We start from the raw sequence: 16624 nt of genomic DNA, 5'->3' as shown, positions 1-16624 counted from the left end.
TGATGTAACATTGTGTTACCACTTGTAAAAGATGGAATATTCTAAAGTTCAGATATTTGAATAAAAAAAAACATGGAGACATACTGTTTAATAATTACTTTTCCATAATTTAAACAAATAAACATATGATTTAGCCGTGTTATATCAAAATAAATTAAAAATCATAAATACGCCCCTCATATTATGCACATGCGTCCCCTATCACTGTCATCAACCGACTGAAGACTGAATTGGTTTTACACAACACCCGCCAAAGAGCAGCGTCTCTGTCTTCCTTGTTATGAGTTCTATCTTCGTGCTCTCTCTTATGCAGATGTGTTTCTGTTTTAGCGGACATTCATTCTTCGCACACTAAGGATATTTTTTTTTTGTATTAACATCCAGCATAGTCCTAAAAATTTTACTTTCCAAATCCGGTGTAAAAATGTCCATTTGAAGATAACAAAAAATACGACTTCATCATTTCAAAAAATAAGAGAGGTCGAGTCATCAAGTCTTGTGCCCTATGTCGACTAGTGTGACATCACAGCCACACAAGAGTTAAATATCTTTTATGATTAATTCCTGTATTTTTTCGACCTAAATATGTTTATTGATGGATTTGGTGTTTATTTTGTAGAATTCTATATTTAAACAATAAAAGAAATCAAACACTGATTTGAGTTTTCTGAGCACTTTATTTTATTTTTACAAATATAATTATTAATTAAATATTTTTATAAATGTTTATGCCCATTGGTCGTAAACACACTCTCTGTTCAATCCGTGCCTCATGTATGAGGATGGTGATTACGCCTGACTCCGGGCATGGCTCGTCTGTAGACAGTCTCCCTCCATCTGGAATGGTCTTGTGCTCTTCTATAGGCATTCGTCAGTGATGATTCTGATAATTCAGTGACTGTGCCGCTCCATCTTGTCGGTTGACGTCCACGCGACCTTGTCCCTTCGACACTTCCCAGGGAAATAGTTTTCTCCAAACTATCAGAGTTCCCCCCGGAAGTATGCCCAAAGAACTGCAGGAGAACACTAAATTGATATGAATCTGTTAATTATTTTATTAATTTTATTTGCAGTTATTGCTGTCGGAGATCGCGCACGAACGGAATTGGGCTCAATTCGCTACGAGTATGAGAAAAGCAAGGCTGCTGCTGATGTAGCTTCCAAATATTGGCCACAAGTGGAGGAAGCTCGGAAGCATTTCATCACAGAGCTTGAGGTGTTTATTTCTTTCTTCTTTATTCAACATTATCTTGCTCAGTGCCGAGCGGGTGTCAGGCACCAGGTGTATGACACGCCTCTGTTGCTCGCAGTCCTGGGCCAAATTGAACAAACTTTCATCCTTATTTTTTTCAATTCTTTACTTCGCTCCCATGTATAAGGGTCGACACCCGGACTCGATAGAAAACGGCTTATATAGTAATAATAAAATAATAATAATAATCAAAGTTTATTAACAAATATAACAATAACTTTATCTACTACATAAACACTTATATTAGGGCCAATTTAATAGGTCACATTTGACACTTTCTTAAAAATTCAACAACATAACCTTGTAAGGGCGGTAATAAAATATTATTTATTTTTTCGACTTTAGAACTGCACAATTGCTTAACTTTTTTCAATTGCGATTACATATTTATTGTAATAACGACAAAAGAAGGTAATTTTACAATTTACTTTCACTAATAAACCATTCTAAACATAATAAACTTTTTCTGTTCTAAACGTCGTTACGGTGTTGCATCAGTGAACCCTTTTTCTTTTTAAACACTAGGGATGTTACCCAGAAAAATCGAATGTTGATAATTTTGTTAAATTATGTACTTATCTTATTTTGTTCCTTAAATTTACGATAGAAAGTTATAATGGGACAGGGATTTGACTTATGGTTTTAAAAATAAAATTACAGTACCTATAAGTACTTTTTCATAGTAACTGAATTCAATTCGCATATATTATGTTTAAAGTGCGAATCGATTCATTAACTTTAATCGATGTTTTTAAGCAGGTCACCTCACTATGAAGCTAAAACCGACAAATGTCAAATGTGACCTATTAAATTGGCCCTACTATAGGTAATAGATTTCTCTGGATCATGTCTAGTCTGCCTAACTAGGTACAACCTGTTTTAAGGCAGACATTTTTATGCCAAAATAAACAATAACATTACTACCTACTTGTTAATATACTAAACAGTTATACAATATTAATTTATTAGGAATTTATTTTTAGTTAATTTTCCGATTTTTCTCGACCTAAATCCAGTAACCATTTTTTTACAAATTTGTTAAATTGAATCTGGGTCATGGTTTTGCAATCTTTGGGTAGCATATTGAATATTTTTGGGCCCAGAATCCTGAAATTTCTTTGCCCGAATTTAGAGTTTGTGATAGACCCCATGACCCATCCTCTAGTGTGACTTCTGGTAGTGTGGGAGTGTTCTTTTTGGGATTTGATAGAATAATTTACTTGCACAAACATTATTATTCTAAAACTATATAATTGTCTTATATCTAAGATCTCGAATTCTTCAAATAACTTGACGCTGGGGTACCTGAAGGGCTTTTTAAAAATCATTTTAATGATTGATTTTTGAGCAGATTCGAGAGGTTTTAATATCGATTTATTAGTGCCTCCCCATCTTATTATGCCATAAGTTATAATTGAATTACATAAAATAAAATATAGTTGCTTGAGTTTAATAAGGGATAAGATGTTACGTATTGACTTAAAGATATGGGAAAGTTTTCTAATTTTTTGTGTTATATATTCGATGTGTTCTGTCCATTTAAAATATTTATCAATAATTATTCCCAAATATTTTATATGGTGTACTGATTCAAGTATTTCAGAGCATATTTTTAATTGAGGGTTTTGTTTAGGCTGTCCCACTGTGGTTTTAATAAATTTTATATATTTTGTTTTGTCAATATTTAAAGTTAAGAGATTGTTATCTAGCCACATTATTATTATATTGACACCATTTTGAGCCGCAGAATAAGTTTCATCCCATTTGTCAATACAAATATATTTCAGGCTATCTTCCCTCGAGCGGACATCAATGACCTTCGATTGGATACTCGAGGGGGGGATCCTGACGCCCTACTCCTAGTCGCCCTGAAGAGGGTCCTCCTATACCAGCAGCGTCTGGCCAAGGTCAACTGTGAGCTGACACAAAAGGTGGATGACTCTCTTAGGGGTAAGGATCCTGATTATGCCATTTACAAAACATGATCAATCATTTGAACCTTTCTGCCCGGGTGTCCATTCAAATATACACGAAATTTATAATTTTTTTACTGGCTACTTGCCGAAATGAAAAACAGCGAGATAATTTTTCAACTCTTCGTTCCCGGTGACGTGTTGTTACCCCGGTGAAGATTTTTGGTATTCCTCCATTATTAATTTACGTATCAGTTAAAATAATTTACACTTATTAAAAACAGAAACTTAACAGAAAAGGGATTTTATCAGAAATCGCAGATAAATCACTAATACAATAAAAAGATTATCTATGTGTCACAATTCGCAGTGTATGATGTAAAAGAGAACCGAGTACACAATTGTCTCACACACTCTTTACGTCTCACTCTTAAACTGAATATTAAAAAATGCAAAATAATGTCATTTCATAGAACAAAACAACCGATTTCCTTCGAGTACCTATTAGAAAACTCCAAAATTGATGTAGTTAAGTCCATCAGAGATTTAGGAGTTGTTTTGGACTATAAACTGAGATACAACGAGCATATAGATAATACAGTAAATAAATCACTGAAATTACTTGGCTTCATTAACAGAATACCCTCTGATTTTACTAATGTCCGTACAATCAAAACTCTTTATTGCTCAACTGTTCGCCCTCTTCTAGAATATGCCTCCGTGGTCTGGTCTCCATTCTATGTCAATCGCATAAATCACATTGAATCAGTCCAACATCGCTTGCTTCGAAAAATAGCGTGGATGCTTGGACTAGAGAGAGATAATTATTCTTATGCTGAAATAGAGTCAATGTTAAATATTTCTAGTCTACAAAAACGTAGAACTAATATTGACTCCATAAATATGTTTGGCATACTAAATGGTATAATCAATGTTTCATCATTACTGGGACAAGTAAAATTCAATATTCCGACTCGTAGATTGAGAAACAATGAAGTACTGTTCATCGATCAGCATAGAACAAACTATGGCTTAATTCTCCAATGACCCGTCTTTGTCGTATTGTTAACTCAATACAAGATCTGGACTTTTTTGGTTTAAGTTTACAACGATTTAAACGAGCACTTAATAAATAGTCCAGACTTGTCTTGCTGCACCTTATGTTTGTCAATGCTTCTTTTCTTTTTTTTAATGTTTTAAACTATTCTTTTATTGTAATATTTAAACCCTATAAATTGTATACATGGACAATGTCCGTTAATAAATAAATAATACAGATATATTTGGGAGTGAGAGATGTCACACGCGCGAACAGCAAAGTGGCCAGTACTTCTGCCAGACGCCAATTAGTAGCTTTTTGAATTTCGTCAGTGATAGTTTTTTCGTTCGTCTTGCGAGAATGAGATTTTTTAGGTGCAGGATTTTTCCTTGAGAGCAGCCATCGAGTCGAAAACACTCATTCAGGGTTCTGGTTCTATTTCACGCAGAGAATTGTATTCTTCATCCTCCTAGATGCAGAAATATTGTTGATAAAATTCATTATTCGTTTTATTTAATTTATTTTTCAGGTTTAGACAATGATGTTATCAAAGCAAAAATAGAAATTGAACTCGAAAAAGAGCGAAAGGAATGGGCCATACTTTTCCAACAGAAGGTAAAAACAACAATTTTTAACTAGGTTTAAAGTTTTCTTACCACGGAAGGCATTTACCTCCAAATTTAAACACAATCTGCTAGACGCTTGCAATGTTTCTATTCAATTATCAGTCATTGCGCAGTGCCATTTTGTTATTTTATTTATGTATATTTCGTCAACAGATGGCAGTATCTAAAGCAGAATCCGATAGAGAAATGGCCGCTCAACTTAAGAGACAAATGGAATTATTTAATTTGCAGTTACAGGATACTTTAGACCAACATGCGTTGAAGGTAACCAAATTTGATTAAATTGTTTCTCTATATATATATCGCTGACAGAAATTTGAAATGCTTACATTGCAAAAATTGTTTTAGAGGGGAACAGAAAATAAAAAAATAGTTTATTATGTGTGGAAAAAAAAAGAAAACTATATGTTTGCAAAAAAAATACTAGTGGGAAAATTAATTCTCACGCGGATGTGGGGCGAGAAATAGCGGGGGGCGAAGCCCTAGGCCTTCTACGATTATTGAGAAAAGTGGACTGTATCTTATTTTAAGAAAAATAATTGATCCTCGATATGCGGTATGCAGTGTCAATCGGTCACAACCTCAACAAATGAGATGAATTAGAACTTTATTTCATTCTTGATGGAATTGCTGTGGTCCGAATGGTCACTTGCGAGCAGCACTAACACGAGGGCAGGTCCCTGATTTGGAGCTCAACATTGGTGGTTGGTGGAAACAAAGTTTATGATGCGGCACGAAATAAACCCGCGATGTACGACACGAGGTCTTCATGTGGCGGGTGATCAAAGGATACTGAGAGGGGAAGTGAACAGTGGTTGTAGGTACAAAGGATGTAGAAGTTGTGACAATACTTGACCAATGCATACCCACATAATTCGCAACCAAATACAATTTATTATTTTTCCCTCTCTTGAACAATTTACCTGCTTTCAAATTTCTGCCAACAGTATGTTTTATTTATATTACTTAGGAAATACTCGATATTTCCAGGAAGTGTGCTACTCAAAACTTTATAGTGCTACCTGGGCTCCGTTATCATTTATCTTCAATTTTACCTACAAAGTAAAATTAAGTTTTCTGTATGAAATGCAGAATATGCATACAATTTTTTCTTCTAAACATGTTCAATTAAAGGTTACCGACGAAGATACTTTAAATGTTCATGCGAATATATTCATTTTCGTTCACAATTATCGGTTTTTCTTTATAGACAGTCATTGTAATCGGGGCCCTGAAATTTTACAGCTCTACCCAAAATTTAATTTGAAACAATCCCTAATTATTTTTCCATACATTTTTCATTTCCTTACTTTAGCGTTTTCCTCGGTTTTACACATTATTTTCTTGCTACCTTGAAGAACGTAAAAAGGGGGTTTTCACTGTAATTTGTTTTTGTGCTTTCTTAATTGATTTATTTTCATTATACATAATACGAATTTCTGTATTAAGTGTTAATTCTGTATGAGTGGTATTATTTTTCCAGGTTCAACTTGACGAAAGGAAACAACATGCAGACAAACTAGCAGCAGAGAAAGCCGCCCACGGTCTCCAATTGGCCACTGTACTGGGACGTATGCAAGGAGTGGACCAAGCTCTTAAAGGTATATATATAAATAAAAAAATTAAGGGTCAAATAGAAATACTTGAGCTCTTATCATTTACTCAAATATATGTTCAGACCATTTTCTAAAAATCTTAAATAACTTGTGCTGGAAAAATGGAAGTCGAGTTGTAGTAGAGTGGGATTTGAACCTCGGATCTTTGGTCCGTGAGTCTACAGTACTACCATGGGACCACAACCCGGTTCGATATACAGTAAAACTCCCTTTTTACATTTTTCAAAGGAGCAAGAAAAAAATGTGTTTTTTAAGAGAGCAAGAAAAAAAGTTTTGACACATCAAATGAATTCTGAAAATTTTTAAGCGTAAAACTGGGGTGATGAAAAATGTAAAAAACGTTAATTGGGGGGAATATTTGTATGAGAATGTATGAAGAAAAATGGGTCCTGAACATTTTGGTGGAAAAAGCGGGAAAACATCAAGAAACGTAAAAACGAGGTTTTACTGTATATAGTAGGTGTTTTTTTATGAGGTTTTTTCTTCAATATGGTCACACTGTGAAAGCTGACAGCCAATTGGGCAGCTGACAGCTATATTGTCTTCAGTATTGTTTGCCACTTCATCATGAAAAGGTTAACACCCAAGCAATGATTACAAATTGTGGAAATTTATTTCCAAAATCAATTTTTATTGAATAGTACACCCGTGTCATGAGGCTCATTTCTGCCTCGGTGGCTTTGTCGATAAGTACGAAGTTCAGTGCTATGGGAGATTAAAGCATTTAATTGTGCCGCAAAGTTCCTAAAAAATGTGTGGAAATGTTAATCAAAATCAGTTTTAATACAAATGAATTACTTTGAAACGTCGCTGGTTCACGTGAACACGTGGTTATAATAGCCAATCAATTTTGTGTTGTGCAGACTTCCGGTTTTCGGGTAACCATGTCTAGCGTGTTTTTAAGGGTACGGGGTTCTCTTTTTAAACTCCAGAAAAATTCACCGACTTGGACTTGTGACGCCGCGGGCGGTACAATTCCAAAATTACAAAACTTAATAATCATAACGATGATAATATGATGAATAAAAATAAAAATGAAAAAAACTATTGAACTTCCTCATTGTCGCACCTGGAGCGACTAATCCAGAGGCGGTCCATGAAAAATACACTAGGCTCGCTTCTTCAAAAATTGAGATAGCCAAAATGTCACTGTTAATGGAATCAATGTCACTGTTAATGGAATTTTCTGTTATCAAAAGTGCGTGAACATGGTCTGCAAGACATTTGGTTTCATCGAGATGGTGTCATGTGCTATACTGCCCGCAATACTTATTACAGGAAGAGTTCGGTGACAATGTTATCTCGAGATATGGACACGTGACCACAAAAGCAGCATAATGCATTCTTCTGGCAGATTTAAATGCCTGTTGTTTCTGTCAAAAACGTTGACTGAGAATGACTCAAAATAGCATCAAGTTTTGCAACTTTTTGTGCGTTTAATAACGATGTTTATTTTAAACAATTACACTGTAGGAAAGTATTTAAGCAGGTAAACCTATGAAAGATTATTCATTATTCAATTGACTTTCATAGTATACCTTTGTAAAGCATTTTATTTAATAAATAAAAATGTAATATTTAGCGCGAAAAAGCAGCCAACTTTTTTTGTTGTTTTGTCCATGTATGTCCATCTATTTACAGACCCTCAGAGCTTCGGTAGCTACAAAAATAAATAAATGATTTATCAGTAGAGACCGGAAAACAGCGGTGTTATTTTTTGTGAAAAGCGGTGTTATTTTTTGCCAAAAGCGGTGTTATTTTTGAAAACTAGCGGTGTTACTTTTTAAAACCAATTTGAGTACACGGGTTGACAATAAAAGTCAAAGGCGTTGTTTTTTTGCATTAAAACTATTTATTTTACAATAATACAACATTAAAAACACTGAATATAAACTACATATAAAAAACCGACTGGTAATATATTTTTTTTAAAACTGACTACAAAAAAATTTGAAAATATTACATAAAACGCGGAATATATGTGTTAATTGCACATGCAAAAGATGGTCACCCAAAACCACCTTCAACGTCTCAACACATGCTGAATCTGTCACTACACCCTTCACATTTTTAAACTCAATATTGCAGTCTTTTAGAGCATCTATTATAGCCCTGACACTATTTGTAGCGTTGGCTGACTCTAAAAATTTTACCCCTGCCACAAACAGTTTTACCTATTCATGACATGACCTAACACACAACAGCCTGAAGAATCCGTAGTTTCGTCGCAAAACAAATCATTTTTTTTGTTTTGTAAAACTTCTTTCACCTTGCAAACTCTGTCGGCAGCTACAATTCCGAGATATTTCTCCCTTAATTATGGTTGGATAATTTATATAGCGCCATTTAGTGAAAATCACCTCAAGGGCGCTGAAATGTTTTTGTGCACAGCAAATCTCCAGCACCTGAAAAATACAATTGTAAACTGAGAAAGGAAAACTGTATTTTCGACAATTTTTAAGTCTACTTTCAAATGTTTTCATTCGGCGTTAATCTTGAAATTATAATAGTGTTTGTAAAAGTTGTGGCTTTGGAAATTGTTTTGATCAGTTAAGTTTACGAAACAAATTCACTGCGTACTATAAAAATTACAGGTAAAATGTTGAATGTCGTATTTTTATCACTTTATAAATATGTGTCAAAAATAGTTAGGTTATCAAAATCGGTAAAATAACATTAAAAATAAATGTTTTGCTCAGAATAAAGTAAATAATTAATAAATCAAATACCTTGCATATATTTGTCAATCCAGGCTCTGACATGCGGATCATCGAGTTTTTCTGTTATTGATAAAGGTTTCAGTCGTGTCTTTAGCCAATTCCATAACAGCGTCCTGTCTTCTGGTTACGTCTTTTATCTGTAAGATTGCTTTGAAGTGCAAGCTGAATTCTTCTCGTCATTTTTCCCATGTGTCACACCATGAATATGTTTTTCACAAGAATCCTTTCATTCCCAAGATATCGTCATATTCAGCAGAATCGGCACATAACAACACGAATTTGACAGTTTCAAGCCAAGATTCCATAGAATGACGCAGTAAAATATTCTTCGAAATATTTTATGGCTGTTCAAAGCTTGTTATTTTACAAAAACACCGAATTTCGCGTTATTTTCAAAAAACACAAAATTTCGCGTTATTCGCTTAAAAATTCCGAATTTCGCGTTATTTTTCCTTTTATCGCGATCGCGTAATCGCGAAAAAAGATCAGCACATGTAGCAATTTTTTTTAACAACTTTCTAACTTTTCAAGTTGTACTTTTATTTTACTAAACCTTTAGCCATAGAGCTTGAAATTCCGGATTAGCCGCGGCATCAGCTAATGAAACTTTAAATAAAAAGAATGAGTAAGTTTAGTGTTTTTAAAAATATTTTTGTATTTTTTAATAGACTATCTAACTAAGCCAAAATTTGTAAAAAAAAATATTCATGCGCTATGATTTTTTAAAGACCCATTGTTACGGGTTGTTTCACAATGGTGATGCTGGGTGATGTTTCACAAGTTCTCTTCGATGAGTTGTACTGATTAGTGGATTAGCCGCCTGTAAACCGGAAATCTATCACAACACTATCATTGGTTGTCGTAAGAACTAGTGAAGTCGTTCAAAGTAGTTTTTTTTTTAAATATTTTTTTTTCTTCATGTTTTTAAGAAACTTCACTCTACAATTTAATGCTCTTATTTTTACTGCGCATAAGAGAACATTTTTTCTATCTAATTTCCCGCAGCACTGAACTTCCTTAGATTGTTTATTAATTTTGTTAATAATATTTTTTTACTCTTATATTTTGGTTTAATTTAATTTGACCAACCTTATGATTTATTAAGAAAAAATAAGTTTTTCTGGTGGGCAAGTTTGTCCGAGGGGTCTAGAGGTTAAAATGGCTTTTATCGATTTTTTTAGAGCGATCCAATGCCGACAAGATGGCGAGACATGCCCAACTGCTGTGGGCAGCCAGCGAGGCCCTGGAAGGAGTGTTGAGAGGAAGAGGAACTAAAAGCAACCGAGTTTCTGTTGCTCAAGAACTTGATGCCATCGCTACAGCCGCAGGTAAATAAACATGAAATTGAAAAAAAACTAATTTAATTATTACAGACCACACTTAATACAGTTATCATTAGAGACGAAATGAATATCCGGCTTAGGGGTTTGCCAAATATCTGGTATCCGGTATCCGGCCATGCCACTATCCGTTTCATCACAAGTAATCATTCAATTCCAGTCTTTGTTTACGAACATCAAAATATAGCAAAGGCATTATTTTAATTGAAATGGAAATATCTTTTTAGCCGATTCAGATGAGCTGGTAACTGCAGTTCTTCGGGGAGTTCCAGCAGCAGCGAGAGAGAAGGGAGTTCTCAGTGAAGTCTGTCTTCGGGAGAGATTCATCAAGGTTATTTCAATACTTTTATTTATTTCAATTATCAAATAACAAAAAATACTGAAGTTGACGATACATTTTTTAAAAAAATAGCAACTTGAATAAGTTCTTGCTGTTTTCCGACAGATGGTGTTATATTAGCCTTTTTACATCGGGCAATATCACAGACAACTTCATTGTGAAGCCCACCATTAGGCTTGAAATGACAGTATATGTTATTCCTAGCATTAAGCATGTCGTAATTTTGTGCTAAAAAAGAGTGTTTGTGGAAAATTTTTCTGTGTTCCCTTTTTCTTATCTGCAGCTGAAGCATATAGAATTCTTGTGCAGATTTACGGTGATCATGCTCTGTCGGAACATCACCTAACATCATCTTCATTTTCGCTCTGCACCATGATCTGCTGGGTGTAGTGAGTAATGAGCTCTTCAAACCAACGAAACCATCGCGAGAGATCGCTATCGACGTTTGAGCCGAGCATTGGGGGAAAAATGATCGTAATACGAGAAGATACATGACAAAGTAATTTTGAAGCATGACAACGCTCGGCCACATGTTGCGAGGCCAGTCGAGAAATACTTGGAAACGCGCAAACGGGAAGTACTACCCCACCCGTCATATTCTTACCTTGTTCTGATTGATAACTCATGCCCTAGCTGAGAAGTATTTCTATTCTTATGAAGATACCAGAAATGGCTTGATTTGTGGATAACCTCAAAAGGTGAGTCGTTCTTTTGAGATGGTATTCGTATGCTGCCAGAAAGATGGGAGAAAGTAGTCTCTAGTGATGGAACAATACTTTAGACTGTTTTGGATATGAAGCGCATGGCAGCAAAATTTGTTCCGAAATTGTTGAATTTTGAACAAAAACAGCGGCGAATGGAAGTTGCTCAGGTGTCACTAAATGAAGTCACCGACGATGCAGAATTAATGAGACATGGTATAACAGGTGACGCAACATGGGTTTACGGATATGACATCGAAACTAAGGCTCAATCGTCCCAGTGAAGGCATTCTGGATCGCCAAGACCGAAAAAGGCTCAACAAGTGCGGTCGAACGTGAAGGTGATGCTCACTGTGTTCTTTGATTTTAATGGCATAGTGCATCGTGAATTCTTGCCACAAGGTCAAACGGTCAATAAAGAGTACTACCTACAAGTTTAACGCCGTTTGCGTGAAGCGATCTGAAAAAAACCTCCAGATTTGTGGCAAAACAATTCATGGCTTTTGCACCATGATAATGCACCTGCTCACACTTCATTGCTAGGTCGTAAATTTTTTGACAAAAACAATACTGTAACGATGCCCCAGCCTCCATATTCGCCACACATGGTTTCGTGTGACTTTTTCCTATTTTCAAAAATAAAGCGAGCCTTATAGAGCCGTCGTTTTACAAGTATAGCAATAGATATTAAAAGCGCATCGCTGAAAGAGCTACAGGCTATCCCAAAGATCGAGTTTAAGATGTGTTTCGAAGATTGGAAGAAATGCTGGCACAAGTGCATAATATCTAATGGTGACTATTTTGAAGGCGACAACATTAATGTAGACGAATAAACAATTTTTTTTTTTCATAAAATGAAAATTCAACAGAACAGAAAGGTTTTAAAATGTTTCTCAGTTCAGTCTTGAATCTCTGTATGGTTTTTAACTTCAGTCTGTGTAGCACGTCAATCTACATTTTCCGATTAATATTATTGTCATTTGTGATTCGTGTAACGACCAGGAAACCAGTGGTTTCATTGCCCACATGTTTATCCTCTCTCTACCAGGTGGAGCGAGTCTGCCGCGCTGTGTCACTGGTCCCAGCGTGCGGGGGTCACCTGTACACGTTCTTCCTCTCCTGGCTGCAGAGCTCACTGCTGGCCAGGGCTCCGCCCCCCACACCGGCTGAACTGAGAGACGAGCCCACGGATTTCTCCAAACTGGACAACTACGATATTCTCGAACGCGCTAGGTAAGGATAAACCTTTGTATGCATACCAAGATTGACAAACATCCACAGAACTTGCCGTGCTTCATCATCATTGGCTCTACAGCCTACTGTGGGCAATAACCATTAAAGTAAATTTTTTTTTAAACGCAAATGTAAATACATATTTGTTTAAAATTTGAAGATTTTTTCTGTAAAAGAAATATTAGCGTTCATGTGAGTTCCCAAATATTTCAATTTTGGTGGCCATTTGCGAGTTGTAAATAACTCACTATTCACCATCATCATCATCCATTTCCGCTCCCTAGTTGGAGCATATGGTATCCACAAAGAGCCTCCATGCATCTCTATCGGCTGCCAACTCCTTTGCCTCCCCCCAAGTCAGGTTCTCGTCCCGAAGTTCTGACATAAACTGCCGACAAACAGTCAGCAGTGGACGTCCAGGACGTCGAGAACCTGATGCCTTGTAAAGTTGGCAAGCGTGGTTAAGGCTCTCGGGAAGCATCCGCAGTATATGACCTAGCCAACTGTATCGCCTCTGCTTGATGACAGTTGTCACCGGAGTTTTCTGCGTCCGATCTCTTATTACTTCATTCCTAACAAAGTCACATTACCTCACACCCAAGATTCTTCTGAGACACCTGTTCTCAAAACTCAGAATTTTTCCTGCTGAATAAATAAAATCTCTTTGTTTTATGAACCACTTTTTTTTACTGCCACAACCAACTAATTTCGGCAACTCACGTTGCCATCTTCAAGGTTATATAATAACTAAACATACATATGTAAAAGAAAGTCGATAAGGATAGAGGAGGGGGTAATTGCTTTTAGGTGGGGTAGGGGTAGAGGAAGGGGTAATTGTGTTTAAGGCCTTGTTTACACGTGGACAATACAATATTGTTTTGTCCCAAGACTCGACCATTGTCCACTTGTAACAGCAATTTGTAGGACAAGACTTTGTCTCTGGACATCGCCTCCGAGAGAGAAGGGCAGGCCGGGAGCAAATTATCCTCCGCGGAACAATGATTACCCCCACCACCGCGCAGGACTCACATGTAAACAGCAATTGGACATCGCCACCGAGATAGACAAACAAGCTATAAGGTATAATAGTGTTAAAGGAAATAAAAAAAGCCGTTAAACAAAATTTAAATATAATAAATAATCAATTAAATTTAAGTCAAAGCCCTATTTTTAATATTTTCCCTGTAAAGTCTAACGCCACCCTAAACACCATTACCCCCTCCCCTATCTTTATCGACACCCACTGTTCACTGTTTCTTTTGCGTATGTATATTTAGTTACTACATAACCCTGAAGAGGGCAACGTGGGTTGCCGAAACTAGTTGGTTGTGACAGTAAAAAAATAAAGTGGTTCATAAAACAAAGTAATTTTATATATTCCTTTAAAATAACTTATTGGGCACTCTCTCTTCACCTATTCTTTCTGCGTGCCCTGCCCATCGCAGCCATCCGATTATGATGGGCTCATTGCAGACTTCTACGTTGAACCGTATTCTTCAAACTCTGTTTTCGCCATACAGTTAAATTAATGACACCAAAACAATTACACGCTAAAACAATACTCACAGATTCAAAAACTACTCTTACTCAAATGAAAGACATAATCCCTACAATACATCACATACAAATAATATATTCACTAGATCCTCAACACAAAGACAACTTAAACAAATACAAACTAATACCACTTTCGGACAAAGGGATTTTGAGTATTATTTAATTAAAATCTATAACCTACTTCCACTATCTATTAAAACAATTAGTAACGAGAAAATGTTTAAAAAGGCTGTAAAAAAATGGGCAGTGGAGCTAGGTAGAAGTAAAATGGATTGTCTTATTCGCCCAAACCAATATTGAATCATCTGCTCCACAAGTGTATAGCTTATGTTAGGTTTTTGTTATTTTCATTGTGCATTTTGTAATATAAATAATATAGATGTACATATATACCTAGTTTTTAAAACTGTCTGAATATTTAGTTGATTTTTTGTGTTTATTAAGTTAGTCTTCGTTGTTTATTCTTAAATGTAAAAATATTTCAAAAAAGTATATTGTTAAGTGTCCTCGGCACGGGTAAGGAAGTCACATTATTTATTTATTTGTATTTACAATAATACATAATCGTACTTGTAATTTTTTCTTTTAAAATCCGATTTTCAACATCCTCACAAAGTGTTTTTAAACGTTTTTTTTTTTGCAGGTATTTTATTGAAAGGGGACAATGCAACCAAGCCCTTCGCTACGTCCTACTATTGAAAGGTGCTGCCGGTACAGTAGCCCGAGATTGGGCCAATGAAATGGCCCTTCACTTAGAAGCTAGACAAGCAGCGAGCGCCTTGCTAGCTCATGCGTCCGCCTCAGGCCTCCTTCAACTCTAGAATTAAATTAGCAACACGATTACATCAATACACATTTGTCTAAATAAATTGAACCAACAACCATCGACGTAATATTTTCCACAATCAAAAATGCAAAGGACTAATTCCACAGTAATAATTTGCTTATTTGCTGTATTAAATTTGTCTGTATCGAGTTCTTTTACAATGTAAGCCTGTATCGAAGGTAAAATGAATACAAATTAATATCGTTATTAACATCTAAGATCTTAAATAATGAAATTGTGAAATGCTTTTTTGAAATATGAGTTTACATATATGAGTGATGTTTAATGGTATTTATGACAAAGCACCAAAAATGCAAACATATTCTTGTCCTGAAATAATAAAAAGATTAATAGAAAATTACCCGTTTCCCATTAGGGAAATATCACATACTACGAATACAGATAAAATGTGAAATGCATTTAGAATAATTAATTGTATTTTCTAAATCTGTATGGATATTATGGAGAAATGTTTTCATATATAAATATAAAAATGAAATTTCATAAAAATATGTTGCTAGAAAAACGCAAAAACAGCCTTGGTTGTTGTGACTTCAAGATTCGTGATAATGTTCTAAACAAATTTCAATGGCCAGTAATAAATAAACATGAATCGTGACGTATTAGGGGTGTGGCCAATAGAATGACCGTTTTTGCGGAAATTTTAAATTATAAATTAAAATCTATTTTTTATGCTACTAATAATTAGCAAAAACTTTTTTTTACTGGACAGTATTTCATAGACCTTTATTAACGTGATATTTCGCTATTGTCACCAACCGTCACCCTTCAAAAATTATTTTACATTGAAACTAAACACAACCCCACAAATATTTTTTTTTAAACTAAGAATAATGTTTTTTAATTGAAAAATCGCGGTAGGGAAATATCACAGTTTTTTTTACATTTTAAAAAGTAATAAGGGCCTATGAAATACTGTCGAGTAAAAAAATTTTTTTTCATTACTTATTAGCATAAAATATTTTTTAATTTGGAATTTTGAATTCCCGGCAAAAACGGCCATTGTATTGGCCACAACATTGTAAACCTCTAGGCTCTATAATCCATTTAATTTTGATTATGGAAAATATTACGATGTTCTTATCTTACTCTACGAGGACGTTTTTTTTTCTTCAGTATGAAACTAATTCTTGTGAAATTCTGTAACGATAGCATTTTTTGGGTTGTTTTGCCTTGTGTTACAGCACCTCTAGTCTTGTCTAGACTGAAGTGCTATTGATTCACTGCCAGAAACCATTATCAGTAGTGAAATGAAATTATTCAAGTTTGCGTCATTGTTTATCTGCGCGCGTCTTAATGAAATATATGTTTTTCTTTTCCCATAGTACATTTATCAATTGTAGACCTGTAGATCACAGCTTATAAAATCACTTCTCTACGTATTTTTGACGACGACTGTCAAAATCACCACATCATGTATTTTTTTGTAGTTTACAAAAT

The 16624-nt window shown here is 35.1% G+C and overlaps 1 protein-coding gene and 1 long non-coding RNA gene across 2 annotated transcripts; one reads left to right on the top strand and one right to left on the bottom strand.

The window, feature by feature from the left end:
- Positions 1 to 1073: 1073 nt before the first annotated feature.
- On the top strand, positions 1074 to 15508 carry Mitofilin (inner membrane mitochondrial protein mitofilin; the record flags this gene model as incomplete). The annotated part of the gene is made up of 9 exons (XM_088239127.1): positions 1074 to 1216; positions 3040 to 3202; positions 4734 to 4819; positions 4984 to 5094; positions 6314 to 6431; positions 10348 to 10494; positions 10734 to 10837; positions 12596 to 12780; positions 14981 to 15508. Coding segments are annotated over 9 exons (1235 nt in total), but the record flags the coding sequence as incomplete, so codon positions are not given.
- LOC148273114 (uncharacterized) lies at positions 8279 to 9471 on the bottom strand. The gene is made up of 2 exons (XR_015824686.1): positions 9176 to 9471; positions 8279 to 8851 (listed from the first exon to the last, which is right to left on the bottom strand). It is a non-coding gene; the product is annotated as an uncharacterized LOC148273114 (long non-coding RNA).
- Positions 15509 to 16624: the final 1116 nt, after the last annotated feature.

Source organism: Micrasema longulum, unplaced genomic scaffold (genome assembly GCF_059751315.1).
Source record: "Micrasema longulum isolate JH-2025_06_02 unplaced genomic scaffold, ASM5975131v1 h1tg002070l, whole genome shotgun sequence".
Lineage (NCBI taxonomy): Eukaryota > Metazoa > Arthropoda > Insecta > Trichoptera > Brachycentridae > Micrasema > Micrasema longulum.
Note: the sequence above shows the minus strand (reverse complement) of the source record. Positions and strands in the feature narration are given on the sequence as shown.